This window comes from Eumetopias jubatus, unplaced genomic scaffold, assembly GCF_037043125.1.
Source record: "Eumetopias jubatus isolate StellerSeaLion01/CBP00866 unplaced genomic scaffold, mEumJub1_p1.0 scaffold_3, whole genome shotgun sequence".
In the NCBI taxonomy this organism is placed as follows: domain Eukaryota; kingdom Metazoa; phylum Chordata; class Mammalia; order Carnivora; family Otariidae; genus Eumetopias; species Eumetopias jubatus.
The window spans coordinates 8,418,392-8,439,421 of record NW_028274809.1 but is presented as its reverse complement, the minus strand read 5'-3'; the positions used below and the strand labels follow the sequence as shown (position 1 = coordinate 8,439,421).

Genomic DNA, 21,030 nt, shown 5'->3' with positions numbered 1-21,030 from the left:
ACATTTGAAACGTACCTACCCTTTCACCCCAAAACTTGGCTTCCAGGAATCCATCCTACTCAAAGCGTACAAGGATAGATGTACAAGAATGTTCATTGCTTCTCTGTTGTAAAAGTGACACTGCTAACGTCCCTCAACAAAGGAATGGTTATTTTTTCTTAATAACACAAACCTAGATTTCATTCTACATTTTTAAAAAGATTTTATTAATTTATTTGTCAGAGAGAGAGAGCACAAGCAGGGGGAGCGGCAGGCTGAAGGAGAAGCAGGCTCCTCCCTGAGCAAGGAGCCCGGTGCGGGACTCGATGCCAGGACCCTGGGTCACGACCTGAGCCGAAGGCAGGCGCTTAACTGATTGAGCCAGCCAGGTGTCCCTGGAATGGTTATTTTTTTTTTTAAGATTTATTTATGTGGGGGGGGGGCACACAGGTGTGGAAAGGGAAAAGGGAGAGTCTCAAGCAGACTCCCTGCTGAGTGCAGAGCCCAATGCAGGACTCAATCCCATGACCCTGAGATCATGACCTGCGCCTACACCAAACATCCGACACTCAGCCCAGGCACCCCGGCAAAGGGATGGTTAAATAACCTATGTCATACCAGCAAGCTTGTATTCCCTGCAGCCGCCAGCCAGGGACTAGATCCATGTGGACTGTCCTAAAGGGACGGCTATCATATGTTGCCAAGTAAAAGAAACAAGTTTCAAAACAGTGTGAATATGAGCCTATTTTTAATAAAGCCAGAGAATATAAAAATACTATCCAAATGTATATACCCATGCATACATACATATGTACATATACAAATATATATGCATAGAAAAAGGTCTGGAAGGAAATACATCAAACTGTCGACGGCGATTTTCATCTGTGGACTTGGTAGGGTAGTAGGAGATAGGGAGGCAGTATTTTACTTCATTTTATAAATTGCTCTATTTTTCAAATTATTTTTTAAAATAACTTTTATGTCTTTTAAAAATTATAAATGGGACTATCAGAAAAGAGAGGTGCTCAATTTTTTCTAGCCTGATTCCTAGCCTACAGATAAATAGTAAGGCACTTCAACAGTCAGCCAGCGCAGCGTGTTCTCAGTTCCCCTCTGCTGGATCCACGTTGCCTTTTTCTTTGGCCCCAGTTGCCTCTGAGTTAGGCCACAGAACAGGAGGCCTTGCTCTGCAGAAGACCTCTGTTAAAATATGCCTATGTGTCCTGTGCAGGGATCCACAGATACAGGAAGCTTACAGGATGAGCTCCAGTATACTGCTATGAGCATAGTATCAGAGATTTTTTTTTTTTTTTAAAGATTTTATTTATTTGAGAGAGAGAGAATGAGAGATAGAGAGCACGAGAGGGAAGAGGGTCAGAGGGAGAAGCAGACTCCCCGCCGAGCAGGGAGCCCGATGCGGGACTCGATCCCGGGACTCCAGGATCATGACCTGAGCCGAAGGCAGTCGCTTAACCAACTGAGCCACCCAGGCGCCCTCAGAGATTTTTTTTAAACCACCTTAACCTCCCAACACTTTCTCCTTGCCTATTATCTCTAGGACTATGTTTCTAAAATTCAAATCTGATTGCTTTTACTCCTTTAGCTTAAAATCTTTCAACTGCTTCCTGATACCTAAAGTAGTCATCTCTAAACTTTTTTGAACATGCATTCCCAGTAACATATATGTCTTTATTTTACAATCACAAACATATTTACTACTTTGCTAATTTACTATGTACATTGTAAATATACATAAAAGTGGAAATAACTATTGAAGATATTTTCCTTTAGAAAGGTATAGAAAACTGGTCTTATTCATAATTTTACTTTTGGTGAGAGCAGTATGATTGAAATTCTTTTTTTTCTTTTTTTTTCTAATTTTTGCTTTCACAACCTGTGATTTAGAAACACAAAGGTCTGATTACAAGTTCTGTGTATTTTGATACTTAGTTTTAGATTTAATGGTTATCATAACTGAAAAAGATACCTCAGAAGAAGTGAATTGAACTTACTAAATCATAATACGCATTTTTTAGTCCTATTCACTGATTATATTTGAAAATACAATCCAGCTAATAAATTTTCATCTTTCATGATGTCAGTCAGTTCTTGTGAACTAATTGAAAGGTGCTGCATTTTTAGATTTTTAAAAAATGGGTTCATAGTCTTTGGTTAGTCTTCAGTTGGCATCTTTAAACACTAGTTAGAAAATTCTGAATGTTTTTAAGTGTATAGATATGAGTAGTTTTGCAGTAGTGCAATTTTATACTTAGGTCGTTTTAGGTCTCCAAATTTATAATATTTCAAACTTCCTTTTTAAAAATTTTGTCTTCAAAACTTGAGTTTCTTGTTTTATTGTGTCCAAAAGTCAGTAATTTTTTTTTCTTATTGTTAAAGTGTCACCTTTACCTTGAAGGAACAGATTAAGTGTTTTTGTTTTTTTCTAAGGATCTGCTAGGTAGCATATGATTGACAGTCATTGTTTTGAAATCATACATGTGACTGGTGATGAATTTATATTAGGGGCAGAAGAAATATCAACTTTGCCATTTTCCTGCTATTAGTAGAATTAGTATTATTAGTTTAGTATTATCTTCAGTCTGTGGATCTTTGTAATAATCTTTTTTAGCCACTTGCCTATTTTGTAAGGATTAGCTTAGCTGAAACTAGGTAATTTCCATAAATCCATGTACGGGGCATGAGCAGATAGATACCCATTGATCACAGTTGGCTGAAAGCACAGGAAGTACTGAGAATGCCAGTGTCATTGCCTTTGTGTTCTGGAACACCGAGTCCTTCATTTGGACACTTCACTTATCTCCTGACCCACATACCTTAGGAGGGCACCAGGATTAATTCTTCATGTATTTATGTATGTAATCAGTTAGCTTCTTAATTTTTACAATAAAAGATAATCATAAAGATAAGTCTGTGGTATGCTGGAAGTCTTTTGATCTGATTACCTTTTCCTTCTCTTGTTCTTACAATAGATTCCCTCAGTTTTTCAGCCAACAGATATTAATTGAATACCATCCAGGGACAGTGGGGATTCAGTAATTGGATGGGATTGTGCCAGAGGGGAGAGTTACTTGGTACAAGCATTTGTAGCACTATGATTTCTTCTGCTCAGAGATGCAGTGCCTTCAAAGAGATTTTTATCAATATTGATTTTCCAAGGAATGTCACAAGAATTCAGAATGAGTCCCAGCACCCACTAAAAAACATGTGGTATGACTAAATTAATACATATTCTGTAAACTCCTAAGTGAAAGCTATGTCTTTTTCCTTTTCCTGTCTTTCCTATACGTCTACTTATATATATTCTTTTTATATGTGTATATGTAATATATGCCAAGTTCTAAGTTAGTTACTGGAAATACAGAGACAAGAAAGGCCCAGTTCTTGTTCTATAGGACTTTACTCTTTCTCAGGGAGACAGATTTACACTCCGACAAATTACAGCAAAGTATGGCAAGTGCTATAATATCAGTGTGAACCAACTGCCAAGGGCATTGGTGCTTGAACCGAAATCTGAAAAATGAGCAAGCGCAGAGGGAACTGGAGTGACTAAAGTAGTCTTCATTTAGTGATAGGCTGTGGCTGCAGAATAGATGACACATTCCCCTAAGACTCCCAGATCTTTCTATACCAGGGCTCACAACTCCTGTGGTTTTGATAGCTTCTTGACCCCTTCTGCTCAGCCACCCTGCCATGGAACCTGCAGCCTTACTCTGGCTCTAGCTACGTAAGGACTTCTACATACCCGTTTAGGTTTGGTATTTGAACAATTATATTTGGAACAGAAAAGTTCCATCAATCTTTAAACCTCATAATCCAATTATGTCAGTAAAATTCCAGTTTTTTAGTCCAGTGGAATTGGGGTAATATTTTGCAAACTGAAGTTGAGAGAAATAGTGTTTATTTTGAAAAGAAAAATGGTTGGTTAGCAATTTTCAAGAAGGAAGACTGGTGTGAACTCGTAGGGGTGATCTGGCCCTTCTGATCGCAAGCACCATTTTTCTGGACCTTCCCCTCCAGTCTCTGGAGAATCCCTGTTTGCATGGCCTAGACCTGCAGCTCTCTTTAGCAGGGCATCTGAGGTTAAAGGAAAGCAAAGAGCAAGCAACACCAATACTTCAAGCCTTTGGAGATCAGGAAGAGAATGTATCCAAGGAAACTGCTTAAAGGGGGTTGCACCAGAAGCCCAAAAAACCCCAAGGTTGTTTCTGAGACTGGCTCCAATTATTTCTAATTTCATTCTTATTATTTTGTTTCCTTTGTTGCTAAACTGGAATAGGAAACCAAAGCTTAAAAGCTCAATTAAAGTGGAAAATGAAAACCTAAATATTGGAGGGGGAAAATACCACACTAAACTGATTTTTATATTTTTCCTATAGTTAGTAATATTGTGGAAGTTTGGATCACATCACTTTTTAGTAAAATATGAGCTTCCTTGAAGTGGAAGTGGTGTCTATAGTTTTTCACAGGAGAACTTGTGGATATCTATTTCTTCATTATCCCCTCAATAAAAAGGATGCCCAGTGACCTCCACTGGACCATTACAAATGTGAAACTTGGCACTTAAAATTGCTTGCTCTAAATTTTCCAATTGCTTTCTCTTTTTTTTTTTTCCATTTAATGTCGTTCTGCCAACTAGTGATTTTATTATTATAAACAGGACATTGTATTCACTTTTAAGAAGAAATATGAAGCTGGAGGTAAAATTACAAACTGCAGCTTCTCGGCTGCCAAAATAGAAAACAGTGAGCTAAAAATACCGAGCACAGAAAGGGTGCTGTGGCAAGAAATATTGAAATATCTTCAGGATGGAACTGTTCCAAACAGACAGAAATTTACTTTTACTCCAGGTAAAACCAACCTTGAAATAGCTGCTTGAAAGGAGAGACATATAATACTAACCTCTTTCAGGTCAACCCTTTTGTGGGCAAGCTTTCAAACATAACTAACGTTCAATGACTAATGATCTTGCTGTTTATCAGGAAGTCCAGTATGATTAAATTGCCATTTAGAAAAGGTTCCTCTGGTAAGGGAGTGTGGCAGCATAGAAGGAGTACTGGAAATTAGTCCTAGCTTTCCTGGGAACTAGTGGGGTGACCTTCGGCAAATTAAATTTGGGGAGATGGAGAGAGAGAGAGCACTTTCATCCTTTGTAAAATTGATTATTTGATCAGGTTAGGATTTTGCAAAAGGTGTTGGTAGATCATGCACCCTTTGAGATTTTAACAGAGTGTCATGGAATAAAAGGGTTCTATGGCCAAATATTTTTAGAAAACAGTGGGTTAATATTTCTTAGAACTTTTTGTCTTGGATCATCTCATGGACCTAGTGCTCCTTAGACTACACATTGAAATTTTTCAACTAAATATTTCAAAACGTACTAGCTTTGATGGAGTGTGACTCTGTTTGAGATGTTCTCTTAGAGTTATTCAGAGTCATCTCATCCTTGCATTTGAAAGAGATGGTGTTCCATTGGTGACCATCTGCCACATTTATCTGACAGATATATTGACCATGCCTCCCTGTGGGCCACAGAGAAAATCCAAGGATTGTGCTTTGAATCTCACCTCTTCATTGCCAAGGGAATCCCTTCTTTCCTTACCTGGAATGGAGCAAGATTAAATTGTTCTGCATTAAAAAAGGAAGCTGTCATTGTCATTTGAAACGACTGGCAATAGTATTCCCTTCATGTAAATCCCAATTCACTGTTTATGAAATTACAAGAAACTCATAGACAATAACAGACATTAATGGGTCCTAATGCTTATATGGAGCAGTGGCTTTTCAGAGGTCTATACTCTGTCAGTCCTGCTGATCTCTCACATCCCTTAACTTTTTAATGCCTGGGCTGGAAATAAAAGAAGACAACTTCCAGCAGAAAGTTTTGGGAAAAAAACAACCTCCCATTGAAGATAACGGAGAGTGGGTAAGGAAGACAGGATTGAAAATGAGATCCATGAGAAGTAAATAATGGGATGGGCAAATCAAATTTTTTTTTAAGATTTTATTCATTTATTTGTCAGAGAGAGAGAATACGCAGGGGGAGAGGCAGCGGGAGAGGGAGAAGCAGACTCCCAGCTGAGCAGGGAGCCTGATGCGGGGCTCGATCCCAGGACCCTGGGGTCATGACCTGAGCCGAAGGCAGTTGCTTAACCAACTGAGCCACCCAGGCACCCCTGGGCAAATCATTCTTTTTTTTTTTTTTTTAAAGATTTTATTTATTTGTTTGAGAGAGAGAGAATGAGAGCCAGAGAGCACGAGAGGGAAGAGGGTCAGAGGGAGAAGCAGACTCCCTGCTGAGCAGGGAGCCCGATGTGGGACTCGATCCCGGGACTCCAGGATCATGACCTGAGCCGAAGGCAGTCGCTTAACCAACTGAGCCACCCAGGCGCCCTGGGCAAATCATTCTTAAGACCAAGAAATGCTGGGTAGCTTGATACTCATATCAGTGCAAGTGAAAAAATGAAATTACCAACTTTATTGACAATAGAAAAAGAGGGAAATAAGTTTCTTAGCTTCTCCACCATATTCTGTCCTGATTCAGCCCTTCATCTTTCCCCAGACCATTTTATTCTCTCATAGCTCTGTGTCTTGCCCATGCCCTGCCCTTCATCTGTTTTCCAAGGCCCATCTTAACTGCCTTTGCCATCTCACTTTGGAAGAATTAGTCACGCCCCACTCTCCTTTCCCTTCCCTGTTTGTTCACACCTATTTCGTAGCACTTGCCATACTGTCCTCTAACCTCCCTGTGCATGACTCTATCCTGATGGATGGCAAAGCCCTCAAGAACAAGGGTTAGGTCTTGTCTTTCTATTTCTCGAGTCTAACTCAATACTTGGTATTTAATAAATTATATGTGTAAATGTGTATAGGATAAAAGGAGGGAGAAAAAGGAAAAAGTTAAAGTTTTGTTTAGGGGTTTGCAGAATATGTTTGCAGAGTTAGGAGTTTGCAGAATATTGGTTGACTATAACGTGTTTCTAAGCAAGTGCTTGGATTCATTCCTCTTTCTTTTTGGTATTCCTGGGAAAATGAATGTTGACAAAACACAGTCCAGTGCCTTCAAAGAGGTTGCTCTGTAATGTGAAAATTGGGTACGAAAACATCTTAAAGAATAAAATGTTAAAATTGCTCTAATAAAATGAGGCACAACTTCTATTTCTGACAAAGATAGAGTGGGCCCATGCTTCCTGGGCCCTCCTTCTTACTAAAAACGTGGACATAACCCAACAAACAAGCATAGGAAGATTGAGAAAGATGGAAAAGAGAAGGCGGACTGCTCAGGGGTCTCAGGACTTGAGGAACATGCCAGCGGTTCCCCTGGTTTTCCTCATTGCCACCCATATAGCCCAGACATGGTGCTGTAGAAGGCACCACCTGGAATGACCAAAAGGCACAGGAAAAAAGATCTCCAAGAGATTTTTCCATCTTGTCTGCCACATGCAGGTGATACTCTGACTCCACTTTGGGAGGTGTGAGATCTGAGCAGGGCTAGTCTTCCATCCCCTGCCCAGAAGAAAGTGTTGGTGGTGCTCTCATTCCCTTGCTAGGGTATTGTCAGTGGAACCAAGTGAGGAGTGGTTCTTCCTTCCTCCTCTCAGTGGAAGGAGGCATGTGCCAGTTTCCCTTTGGGGATAGTGTCTGTGGAGCCAAGTGAGGAGCAGACTCTGTTCCTCATCCAGGGGAAGCAGATTGTGTTCTGATTCCCCTGCTTGGGTAGTACTGGCAGGGCTGAGAGTGGAGCTGAGCTTCTGTCCCCCATCCAGCGAAAGTAGGCAGTGTTCCAGTTGTCCCATGAGACTAGTGTCAGCAAGTCCCAGAGATAAGAGGAGCCTTCATTCCTACCTGGCAGCAAAGAGATGTGACGGGTCAGGGCTAGTTACCACAGCCCTGATGGTGTCATTGGAAACCAGTGGGAACCAAACCTGTACTTCCTGCCACCATAAACCAAGGGGGTTGGGAGCCAGGGGTCGCTGGCACTCACCTACTCCCCACTCCTAGTGTCAACAGGGAGTTGAGCTTCTACCCCCAAACTGTAATGACAAGACATGCCAGATTTTAGCTTTTCCTTTTCCTGGTGGCAGTGGGCTTAGCCTGGAGCTTAGTTTACACCCACACTTGGAATCAGTGAGACAGGGTGAATTGGTGCCCCCGTTTCACCAGGGAGATGTCAACAGCGCTGAAGGGAGGCCTGAAAGGAGGCATTGTGAGTCTGTATGTCATTTTTGCTGGGTTGGTAGCAGTGGGATTCAGTAGGAAGCTGAACATGCACATTTATCTGGCCCTTGAGCTACACCTCAGTAGGAGACTGCTTACAAAACAAAAACAAAAACCCACAAAAAACTATATAGGATCCAGAGTCTCCTAATATAGTACCCAAAATGTCTACAGTAGAACTGAGATGCACTCGTCATACCAAGAACCAGGAAAAACCACAATTTGAATGAGAAAAAATATACCTGATATCAATACCAAAATGAATCAGATGTTGCAATTATCTGATAAGGATTTTAAAGCAACCTTTGTGAAAATAAATAAAAATGAATTCTCTTGAAACAAATGAAAAAAATAGAAAATCTCAACAAAGAAATTAAAAAAAAAAAACACATGGTTAACCAACTGAGCCACCCAGGCGCCCCTAAAAAAAAAAAACACATGGAAAATATCAAAGTAAGAAATTATACGAAAACAATGAATCATGGATCACTACCTCAAAAACTAATGATGTATGGTGACTAACATAACACAATAAAATTAAATAAAAAAAAAGAAGTACTATCGCCAAAAACAAAATAAAACAAAAACTATCCAGAGCTCAATAGTAATTTAGAGATTGTAGAATAGAATTAGAATTAATGAACTTGAAGACAGATCAATAGAATTTACCTAGTTTGAGCAAGAAGGATTTATGCAGTAATAACAAAAGAGCCAACATTTGTATCACTGGAGTTCCAGAAAGAGAAGAGAGAGCGAATGGGACTGGAAATGTATTCAAAGAAGTAATGGCTGATAACTTCCCAAATTTGGCCCAAGATCAGCCCTTCAGTAAGCTGAGCCGACTCCTGTAAATAACTACTTCACTTCTGATACCAGAGGTGTGGGTTTTCAACACCTTAAGCAGTTCTGAGCATCAGGTGGGTGTCCTACAGTGGAACTCAGTTCTGAGACTGACAACCTAGAGGTAGTGTCAGATCCCATAGGTTAAGGTCTCAGTCCCACAAGACTGCCCCCTCCAACTTCAGATGCCAATCACAAGTCCAGGTCGTTACTTGTGCTCTGGCCAACAGGCTGTAAGTTGAGTATTCCTAGCCCTCCCCTCCTCAGGTTTGATTAATTTGAAAAGTGTAGTTCACAGAACTCAGGAAAACAGCTTGCTTACTAGATTACTGGTTTCTTGTAAAAGAAGAGAACTCAGGCACATCTAGATGAAAGAGATACATGGGGCAAGGTATGTGGAAATGTGGCATGGAGCTTCCGGGCTCTCTCTGGACATGCCACCTTCCCAGGACCCCCACAAGTACACCAACCTGGAAACTCTATAACCCTATCCTTTTGGGTTTTTATGGAGGCTTCATACATGGTCATGATTGATTAAATCAGTGGCCATTGGTGAATGAACTCAATCTCTAGCTTCTCTCTCCCCTTCTCTGAGGTTAGGGAGTGGGGCTGAAAGTTCCAGCCCTTTGATCCCATGGTTGATTCCTCTGAAAGCCAGCCCCCCTACTTAAATGCTTTCTAAAAGTTATCTCATTAGCATAGACTCAGGTGTGATTGAAAGGGATTTGTCTTGAATATCAAAAAACACCGTATTGCTCTTAATCATTTAGGAAATTCCAAGAGTTTTAGGAGCACTATATCAGAAACAGGGATGAAGACCAAATACATATTTCTTATTATAAATTATAAATCATTTACAAATTTCTATATGTAAATTATTTTATATATAAAATCACAGTATCATAACCCCAAACAGTACAAACCCAAAGGAACTGATGCCGAGACATATCATTTAAACTCCTACTTTTTAAAAACCGAATGCAAAGAAAGAAATCTTTGAAGCAGAGTGAAATGATGCCTTACTTTTAGGAAAACACCAACTCAAATGATAATCGTTTCTCACTTGAAACCATGGAGGCCAGGAGAAAGTGGCAGATTTTTCAAGTACTGAAAGAAAAGTAATGTCAACCATTAATTCTGTTTCCAGCAAACATATCCTTTGGAAATGAAGAGGAAATAACATTCTCAAAGGAAAGCTAAGAGCATTTGCTTCTAGCCAACATACCCTGAAAGCATGACTAAAGAAAATTCTCTAAACAGAAAGGAAATGATAACATAAGATGGCATGGAATTTCAGAATGGAAAGAAGAATATGAGAATGGGTACAACTGGGAGCAAATATCATGAACTATACTTGTGAGTTTCTTGAATCATATTTGGTGGTTGAAACCAAAGTTATAACAATAATGTGGTGATCAGTGTATGTGGAAAAATATTGAGAATGTAGAGAGGGTAAAGGAACCTAAGTGGAATTCAGGTTTCTATACCTCACTTGAAGTAGTAAAAAGTTGATAGTAGGCTGTATAAATCACTTACAGGGTGGTACCTAGAGCAACCACTAGGAAGACTATACAAAGTGGTAACTTTATAAACAATCAAGATAGAATCAAAAACATAAATGTTCATTCAACCTACAAGAAAAGAAACGTAATGAGAAAAAAAGGAAACAAACAGAAAACAAAGTGTAAAAATGGCAGCTTAACCCCTAACATATTAATAATTGCCCTTAATGTAAATTGCATAAATACACCAATTTAAAGGCAGAGATTGGGGGATAGGTAAAAAGCATGATCCAGTAATTAGATTTTCAGACAAACTGATTTTGAATACAGTGACACAGGTCGGTTTAAAGCAAAAGGATGGAAAACGATAGGCCATACAAATATAATTTTAAAAAAGCAACAGTGATGATATTATTATCAGATAAAATAGACTTCAGGGCAAAGAAGATTACTAGAGAGAAAGAGGGACATAATGTTAAAAGGATCATTCCACCAAGAAGACATAGTGACCTTAAATGTGTGTGCACCACACAACGAAGCCAGTTTGGAAAACATTTTGGAAGTTTTCTTAAAGCATTAAATGCAGAGTATATGACCCAGTAATTTGACTCCTAGAAAATTGAAAACATATCCACACAAAAATTTGTACACAAAAGTTTATAGCTACATTACTTATAATAGCCAAAAAATGGGAACAATCCAAATGTCCATCAACTGATAAACAGATAAACAATATGTGGTATATCCATACAGTGGAATATTATTTAGCCATAAAAGGGAATAAAGTAATGATACATGCCACAGCATGGATGAACCTTGAAAACGTTATGCCAGATGAAAGACGCCAGACATAAAAGACCATGTAGTATATGATAAGAAAGTCAGTTAGTGGTTGCTAGGGGCTACAGGGAAGGGGGAACATGGAATGACTCTTAATGGGTATGGAGTTTCTGTTTTGCGTGATGAAGATAGAATTAGGTCATGGAAAAGATTACAAAACTCTTTACAGATACTGAAATCCTCTGATTCATACATTCAAAAAATTATTTTTCAGCTAGCAGTAATTACACTTTGGATAAACCTCATTGGTACTGCCAACTGCACAGAGATTGAGTTGTACATTTTAAAAGGGTAGATTTTATAGTATGTGAATTATATCTCAGTAAAACTATTAGAAAAATCAATACATGTAATCTGTCATATCAACAGAATAAAAAATAAGAAATCATATCCTATCATTTATTACAGAAGAGGCATTTGGAAAAAGTCCCAACACACACATATACTAAAAACTCTTCAGCAGGCTAGGAAAAGAGAAGAATATCAACTTGGTAAAGAGTATGTACAAAAAACTAGAAGAGCTAGGCACATAGATTAATGAAACAATAGAAAACCCAGAATTAGAGCCATACAATATGCCAAATTAATATTTGACAAGGAGCAAAAGCAATTCAGTGGAGGAAGAATAGCCTTTTCAACAAATGGTGTTGGAGGAATTGGGGGTACATGGGCAAATAAATGAACCTTGATCTAAACCTCATGCCTATGCAAAAATTAACTCAAAATGGATCATGAACTTAAATATAAAATGTAGAACTGTAAAACTTATATAGAAAAGAGCATAAAAGGGGCCCCTGGGTGGCTCAGTTGGTTAAGCATCTGCCTTCGGCTCAGGTCATGATCCCAGGGTCCTGGGATTGAGCCCCGCATCAGTCTCCTTGCTCAGTGGGGAGTCTGTTTCTCTCTCTTTCCCTCTGCCCCTCCCTACCACTAGTTCTGTTTCTCTCTCAAGTTAAATAAATAAAATAAAAGAGCATAAAATACTACTTATGTGATATAGGCTAGGTGAAAGAGTTCTTATGCTAGACACTAAAAGCACAGCCCATGTAAGGAAAGATGGAGAAATTCAGCTTAAAACCTTTTGTCTGTGAAAGACCCTGTTAAGAGGATAAAAAGACAAGCTAGCCTGGGAGAAAATATTTGCAAACCACATATCCCACAAAGGACTAGTATCTATAATACGTAAAGAACCCTTAAAGCTCAATAATAGAAAAGCAGTGCAGTTAGAAAATGGACACATGACATGTTCTTGAAGAGGATATACAGATGGCAAATAAACAGATAAAAAGATGTTTAACATGATTAGCCATTAGAAAATGCAGGTTAAGTCCACAGTGCAATCCCAGTACACGCCTGTCAGAATGACTAAAATAAAAGGAAAAAGCAAAGTTGGTGAAAAGCTCAAGCAGTACCAAATGCTGGTGAGGACGCGGAGAAAGCAGATCCTTCTCACACTGCCGGTGGAAATGTAAAATGGCATAGCTACTCTGCAAACACTTTGACAGTTTCTTTAAAAAACTAAACACAACCGCCATGCAACCTGGTAATTGCATTCCTGGGCATTTTTCCCAGAGAAATAAAAACTTATGGTTCACACAGAAACTTGCACACACATTTTCATAGCAGCTTTATTCGTAACGGCCCCAAACTGGAAACAACCCAGATATCCTTCCACAGGTACATGGTCAGACAAACCATGGTACATCCATATCATGGACTGGTACTCAGCAGTAAAAAGGACTGAACTAGTGATACATGCAACAGCTTGCATGAATCTTCAGGAAATTATGGTGAGTGAAAAAAAGCCAACCTGAAAGGTTACATCTGTATGATTATGTTATGTAACATTTTAGAAAAGACACGCTTTGGAACCGGAGAATAGATTTGTAGTTGCAGCGATTGAGGGAGGCAGGGCAGGGGGGAAATTGGGGATGATTATTATTAAAAGACAACTTGAGGGCACCTTAAGATGATGGTAGCGTTCAGTCTCTTGTTTGAGGTGGTGCTTACATGAACCTACACAGCTGGTAAAATTGTGTGGAACTTAATGAGCACAGTGAGAATGGGAAATCTAAAGATCAGTGCATTGTATCAACGTCAAAATCCTGGTTTTGATATTGTATTATAATTTTGTAAGATTTTGCCGCTGGAAATTGGGTAAAAGGTAATAGCATCTCTCTTATTTCTTACCACTGTATGTTCATCGACAGTTATCTCAAAATAAAACGTTCAAGTAAAAAAAAAATAGGCACCAGGTGAACACACCTGAAAAAGTAGTTAATTTTGCACGAAGAGGCTTTAAAGCCAGGTAATCTTTTAACTTGGCCTTGAAGGATGAATAGGATTTCCATAGGTATTTGTCTTATTATTATTGAAAAAGAAGAAGAAGCAACTAACACTGCTTCTGACGTTCTCGGGAAGACCTCTCAGTAGGAGGATATGCCTATATGACCTTTGAACTGTGTCAGTGTCCATCCTTTAAGCCAAAGTGAAAGTCAGGAAAATCTGACACTGTGAAATAGGGGGCAAGAACAGAATGCTTGGATGGGGAAAGATGAGTAAAATTTGGATATTAAGTGCCTAGGATACCAAAAAGCGACATCCAAGGGGCAGAAAGAAAGAGAGGCCTGGCACTCGGGAAAGAGGTGTGCGCTGCAGATACCTATTTCAGCGCATAAAAGTAATAGTCAGAGTCCCCCAAGGGAATGGATATGCCTGCTAGGAGCATGCGCCTGAACAAGAAAGGGGACCAGTGATGGACTGAGAAGAGCTCCAGTGTTTAAAGGATGGAAGCTTCTTAGGAAAAGGTGGGGTTGGAGGTGCAGGAAGGAGGAGATTGGAAAGTTAAAGGAAAGGCAAAGACCGGGTTGATGACAAGTTCCAAGCAAGGGTGAGCTGCCCAGTGCTCTGCTGCGGTACGGTCGGCCAGGGCAAAGCTGGGACAGAAATCACCACAATTTAGCCATCAGGTTCTTATTTTTGTCTCCTGCGTATCTTATACGTTGTTGCAGTGAGTGATGAACCCAAATAGACTGTGGCCAGCTGAGGAGAGGAAGGGAGGTGAAAAAGTGGGGACACGAAGTATAAACATCTCTTTTAAGGAGTTTGTGGCACAGAAGAGGTGAGAGGGAGCTTGACCGAAGCAGGGTCCCGAAGACGTCTTTAAGATGGTGGAGGATGATTTGAGCTTGCTGGCAGGCAGTGGGGGCAGAAGCCAGGGGAGGACATACACATTTTTGGACTCCTCTTCGGAAATTGCCTTCAGAGCCTGAGGCACATTTTCAACAATGGCAAATCTTCATCTTTTGAGAGTGGATTTGATTTTTGGAAACAGCCAAGGCAGTTTAGAGCCAAGAGTAGTAAATCAGGGGGGTGATCGAGCTGGATAACGCAACTTCAAAAAAAAATTAAGTATAATTATAAAGTAGTGAAACTGATTTTCTTGTGAAGCTCATGAATTGGCTTAGAAAGTGGTTAAAGAATTCCAAAACCCTTTTCAGCAGTTGCGGCATGATGTGAGTGAGTGTACGACCTCCCTTTGTGACTTTGACAGGACACTGATGTGCATGGAAGTCCTGTTATGTGTGTGAAGAAATAGTTCTTGCTACATTATATTTACTGTCAGTGTGCGAAGGTCAAATTTCCCTACAGTCTTTGTGCCCGAGAGGTGACTTAGTGGAATTACGCCAACGTTTGTATATGGGAGAATCGAGAATTTCACATTGTGATTGTTTAAACAGTACTCCTGTGGTCTTACAGATGGAATTAGAATTCCTAGGATAGGAGGGTTCCCACAAGCATAATAATGCTTTAAATGTGTGTTCAATTACCCTTTTCTATAGTCATATTTAATCGTCTCTTTTTGAAATAGAGTTACTTTGAAAATATTAAATCACTAGCACAATCTCGACCATCAGGCAGACCTAAGACCATGCCGGGCACATGGCAGGCACTCACTGAGCGTCCCTCCCCTGTCTTCTCCGTCATGGGGCTTGATACACACCAGAGGACACACCAAAAGAAAGATCAGTTTTCCTAGTAGTAGATCATCTTCATTAATGTTCAGCCCAAAATATCGAGGATAAGGAAAATGAACACATGTAAAAGTTCGAAGTTTTCATTTTGCTTTGTTGTTTAATGTGGCAAGTATACATATACCAATACACATAACTTACTGAATGTTTCTTTTATTCCTTTTAATATGTATTATCATTTAATTATTTTATGCTTTTGTAGATTACCTTGTTTAATTATTGAAGTAATTATCCCTATTTTACAAATGAAGAAACTGGGGCTCAGGCAAGTGTAGTCACTCGCTCAAGGTCACGTGGCTGAGAGGGGCTGAGCTGGGAAGCGCAGTCTAGGAAGCTCTTACCCACCATCCTCATATGTCTACACTCTTGATAAACACTAAACAAAAAAGTCAACCCAAAACACCATATCAATCAAGAACACTGCACCCTTTTCCTTCCCTGTATTGAGAAAAAAGAAGTCAGAGCCTTCTTCAAATCCTTACCAGCCAAAAAATGTGATAGCATTGTACATTTAAGTTGATTTGTTTTTTGTTTTTTTTTTAAGATTTTATTTATTTATTTGACAGAGAAAGACACAGCAAGAGAGGGAACACAAGCAGGGGGAGTGGGAGAGGGAGAAGCAGGCTTCCCGCTGAGCAGGGAGCCCGATGTGGGGCTCGATCCCAGGACCCTGGGATCATGACCTGAGCCGAAGGCAGACGCTTAATGACTGAGCCACCCAGGCGCCCCTGATTTGTTTTTGAAATAGAAACTTGATATCCATGTTCCGCCATGCCCTCTCTGCCTCCCCATACCTGTGGACACTCGCAGCATCCCCAGGAGGGAGTGGTATGGAAGCACCAACTGTAACAGCCTGTCATGGCTTGTTAGTGAGAAAGCATTAGAGAAAGCCATGACAAGTTAGCCATTCTAGGAAACTTTCCACAGCTGTTGCATTAATTAAGACTTTTTTGGTCCCAAATAACAGAAACCACTGGAGCTTGCTTAAGCAGAAAGGGGAATTTGTTTTAAGGATCTTGTGGTGACTCCCAGAATCCAAGGGCAGGGAACCAGGGATTGAATGAAGTAAGGCAGGAAACCCAGAAAGGCTTCTCTCTTCATCTTCGCCTCTGCTGCTTCTACACATCCGCTTCCTGCTTCCCCTCCCTCAGACTAGCCTCTGTTGCTTCCTGCTCCTCAGCGGATGGCTGCTACCTCCCAGTCACCAGTCACCCAGGAGCCCGATTTCCCTCTCCCCCTTCTCTCCTCACACACCTTCCTCCTTCTCCCTTTCTCTGTCCCAATTCCAGATTCTAGGGTGGGGTCAGTTTGTCCTGGTTTGGGTCACATGCTGGTTTGGGAGAGGGAGAGCAGGACAGATAACTGTCTACCACAGCTGTGTTCCCGCCCACATTTATGCATGGTGTCCCTCAGTCTTCTCTCCTGGAGTTTAAAAATTTTAAATGTCCCTGATATCACAGGGGTGAAATACAAGAACATAGGTTTTAGAGACAAATTTGGCTTGAAACATCACTTCACTCTGACACTTACTAGGTATGTATTTTTGGATGAATTACTTAACTCCTCTGAGCCTTACCTTCCTTTACAAGTTAAAAGGAATGTACAGGTACTGACTTTCTCATGAGGTTGTGGCAGAGATGAGGTGTAATCACATGTTTAATACTTAGCACAGGCTCTAGCCTACTTTATGCTTTATAAAATAGTGCCTCTTCTTCCTTTCTGATGAGGATTAAGGCACATGGCCTTACCAAAAAGATGTTTAAAATTTCACACTACCTTCTGCTCTTAAATTCTGTTTTTCCTTACCCAATTTTCCTGTCGTCTTCTCATCTACCCTTGCCTATTAACATATTCATAATCCAAAGGACTTTGGTTCTAAACCTAGAAAATTCTCTAGGGCCGTATGCCTAGGCCATGGGTGGAGGTCCCAAGGCATTACCTGAAGTGTATTCTACTCTCTCAGGTATGTTGGTGCTTCTGGTAAAGGGACAAGTGGGTGAAAACGATTCATGGCACTTCAACAGCCATGGCCAACTTTTCAGGGGTTGGAGTTGAAGGGGCACAATTGAAGATTCAGTGCAGTCAGTATTTACTATTGCTACTCTTTGCAAGACCCTGAAGTAGATACTGTTGGATTTGAAAAATATGTAATCGAAACAGTCCTTTCCTTCAAAGACAAGAGTCTGGAAGAAGAGATGACGAGTCTACACAAATCACTAATGGGGGAGTGTTTAGCAGAACTGGTTTACTAAGGCCCCATGTTGATGAAGTTAAGTCATCTTAAGTGAGAATGGAAAAGTAATTTTAAGCCAGATCATGGAGGATATTGAATGCCAAGCTGAGGAGTGTAGTGTCAGCACGGCTGGAAGCCAGTGAAGGTTTTTGAGAAAGCATAATCTGATGCTAAGTATTAGGAACTTCATCCTGGCAGCCAAATGCTAAAGGATCCGAAAGGCAGAAGAGGAGAGAGGAGACTGGAGTCCAGTTAGGGAGAGCTGCTTCAGTAGGAAAAGAGGTTGGGATTATGAATTCAGGACCAGTCCCAGGCATGGTAGGGACTGGGTGGTGGGGACTGGGCTGAGACGGAGGGAGTGTGCTGGAGACCTGGTCCCCAGAAGTGAAGAAAGAGGTGCAGACTGGATGGGGGGGCCCCTCCTGTCCTGTAGATGGGATGGGAGTTGAGAAGTAGCACTGTGCCCTTTCGTTCTGCTGGCAAGGAGCGCTTTCGGGAACTAGAAGTGCTGCCCTTAGAGCTTGACTTGCCCTGCCCCCCTTAAAACCCCGTGTGCTTTTTGGGTTTCTTAATTTTTAAAATTTAATTTGATTAATTAATTTTGTTCGATTTTTGAGAAAGGAAAACAAAATGAATTTCCGGGTCTTATTTTGGAAACTCTGGAGCACACAGTAATTACGAACAGGTTTTTGCTTCAGAATCTAAGTATTTAATATTAAAATCAGCCAGGAAGTTATTACCAGCCTGCTTTTTTTTTTTTTTTTTTTAACTGTAGCATCAGCTCTGTGAACAATGAAACAGAATTTTGGCCCAAAATGAATATTTAAAAGACATACAAGACCAGTCTTGACTTCCCCCATTAATGAGAAGAAAGAATTCACACTTTTTTGCTGTTAAAATTTACAAAGTTCTACTGGTGTTAGCTAAAGTAGTAAGAGAATCCCTGATCATCCTAAAATAGAGCTGAAATTTATTTTGGCATTTTTGTCTGGTATATTCATGTTGTATTTTCAGAAATGCTTGTATGTATCTCTTAAATAAGTCTCTCACCTCACTAACCCGAGACTCTAGTAAATGTTCTCAGTATTTTACCAAACTGTGCAAGGTCTATTAAGGCCCATTCATGGTGCTTTAATCTTCCTCTTAATAAAAAACAATCATTTGGGGAATACATTTTCCAGGCAGCTCTCCGGCCTCCCAGGGAAAATATCTTGAGGCCTCCCAGGGACCACTGGATTCAAAGACTTGACAGGGAAGGCCCTAGAATCCTTGAAGAGCTAGGCCTTTGAAAGATTCATTGTTGTAGAATCTCCCTTTGAAAGAGGCCACTTTATCTTGCTCCTAAACATCTATAGGACAGACATAGCACTTTTTGAAAAGAAATTCTGGCTAATGTAGAAGAACAGACCTACGTAGGTAATCTGGTATGGGTAGTGTGTAATTTGAAGACTGATAGTTCCATGTTTATGGTTGCCATAACAATCATACAGTTGTGCAAAAAATGTGTATCGCTTTTATAGAAGGGAGCTGGCACCATTGTAATGATTCTTCTCATATCAGAACAACTGTTTTCAGATCTGAAAAATAGGGGTGGCTTAACCCTTCCCCAGTTAGCTCAGCATGTTCCCTGAGAAGGCTCTTTGGAGCTCCAGGGCTGTTGAAATGTATTCACCACTTACATTTGCATTTTAGCCTGATAAATGGATTGAGAATTAAGGATGATGATCCTTTCAACAGCAGGTTCTGAATTCCTAGCTTGGGAATTCAAAGGATGAGGAAAAAAATACTGTTCCTCAAATAGAAATCTAGGAGAGATGTCTAGACACAGTTAATTCCTTGACTTTGTGACTATTCTTAATTCTGTCCACTAGAATTTAAATCCGTTAAACACTGGCCTTTACCCCATTGTGTTTAAGTCTCTGATAAAGTCATATGAAAATCTGGTTACAATTTGTTTTATTTTTACATATTAACTATGTCTCTTCTGGAAATTACAAAGCAAATTTAAAAGCCTAGTCTATTTGAGTGAAAATATATCTATGCATATTCTTTCTTTGGCTATTTCTTCCTATTTTTATATGCCCTTTACAAAAGAAAGTACTTGGGACATGGCTTTTTCTAACATACTAAGGATAATCTACTTTTTTTTTTTTTAAGATTTTTTTTTTTATTTGAGAGAGAAAGAGCACAAGCGGGGGAGGGACAGAGGGAGAGGGAGAGGCAGACTCCTCCCTGAGCAGGGAGCCCGCCTGGGGGCTCGATCCCAGGACCCCGGGATCACAACCTGAGCTCCTGAGCCAAGGCAGACACCCCAAGGATAATCTACTTTGAATAAACTTGATTTCAGAACTCCATATGTGAATTTCCAGGTTAAGGGTGAAAAATAGTCAGATTTGGATTTGGTACCTAAAAATGAAGTCATTGTCAACTTAATCAACATAGAGAAACTTTTCCTGAAAGAAATTTGGGGTATTTATTACTTCAGCCAAAATACTTCTGGGGAGTTTAAATCTTAAGTATGGAACTAAGGGTAACTAGAAAAGATGTCAATTTCCATTGAAATGAAACTTCTCAGTCTACTTCACTTTTTTTTAACACTGTCTCTTTTGAATTCCTGTCCCATTAAATCAAAGCTCTGCAGCTCCATGGCCTTATATAAGTTACTTAATCTCTCTGAGCCTCGGTTTCCCCATGCACAAAATGAGAGCAAAAATAATACCCACCATTATTATAATTCTTTTCTCTTTAGAGGTGATTTCTAGGAGGTAGAGAATAAAAGTGTTTTCAGTGAGAGCCAGATTATTGAAGAGCTCTAATACGTTTATACACTCTGAAGATTTTGTACATTGTATGGAACTTTTATGCTTAAATTTTTAACACTCTATATTTAGGGCCTTCGAGATTTGATTCCTGTGTGGGAGCATTTCCTGGCAGTTTATTGCTACTTCATTTTGTCTGATTTTGAAACTTAATATGTATCAATCAGTATTCCCTGTTTTAACCCCACTCTGATATTTTAAATCTCAATTATAGGAAATTCTACTTGCAGAGGTAAAAGAAGAAAGAGCTGTTCAGAGAGAGAGAGAGCTTTGGATATAGAAACTTTCTGGGCCCAGTGGACTCTGCTGCTCTTGTTGCTCCCTTAGGCATGCAGAGCTGCATTCTGAACCCCTGCAGGCCTAGATTTAAGACTTCCTGGACAGAAAGTAAAAGAACGCAGAGGCCAAGCCAACTTTGCTCTACCTACAAACTCTCTTGGTTGAGTTGTGCCCAATTGTTCATTGCCTTCAGGTAAACTAATTTGGTGGATTCTGGGTCCTTGCACAAGCTCTTCCTTTTCTCCTAGTCTTTCTTCCCTGGTGTA

General features: G+C 40.0%; 1 protein-coding gene across 10 annotated transcripts in view; it reads left to right on the top strand.

Annotated features, from left to right (window-relative positions):
• The window catches only part of DIS3L2 (DIS3 like 3'-5' exoribonuclease 2), a 355,216-nt gene that overhangs the window by 182,209 nt on the left and 151,977 nt on the right, over positions 1-21,030 (top strand). Inside the window, exon 10 of one of the 10 annotated variants that reach the window (XM_088021504.1) lies at positions 10,205-10,256. The exons of the other annotated variants lie outside the window; for them this stretch is intronic. Coding sequence (XP_087877630.1) covers positions 10,205-10,226 — 22 coding nt within the window. The 3' untranslated portion in view covers positions 10,227-10,256. Of the gene's footprint in view, positions 1-10,204; positions 10,257-21,030 lie in introns of those variants that run through there. 10 annotated transcript variants of the gene reach the window in all.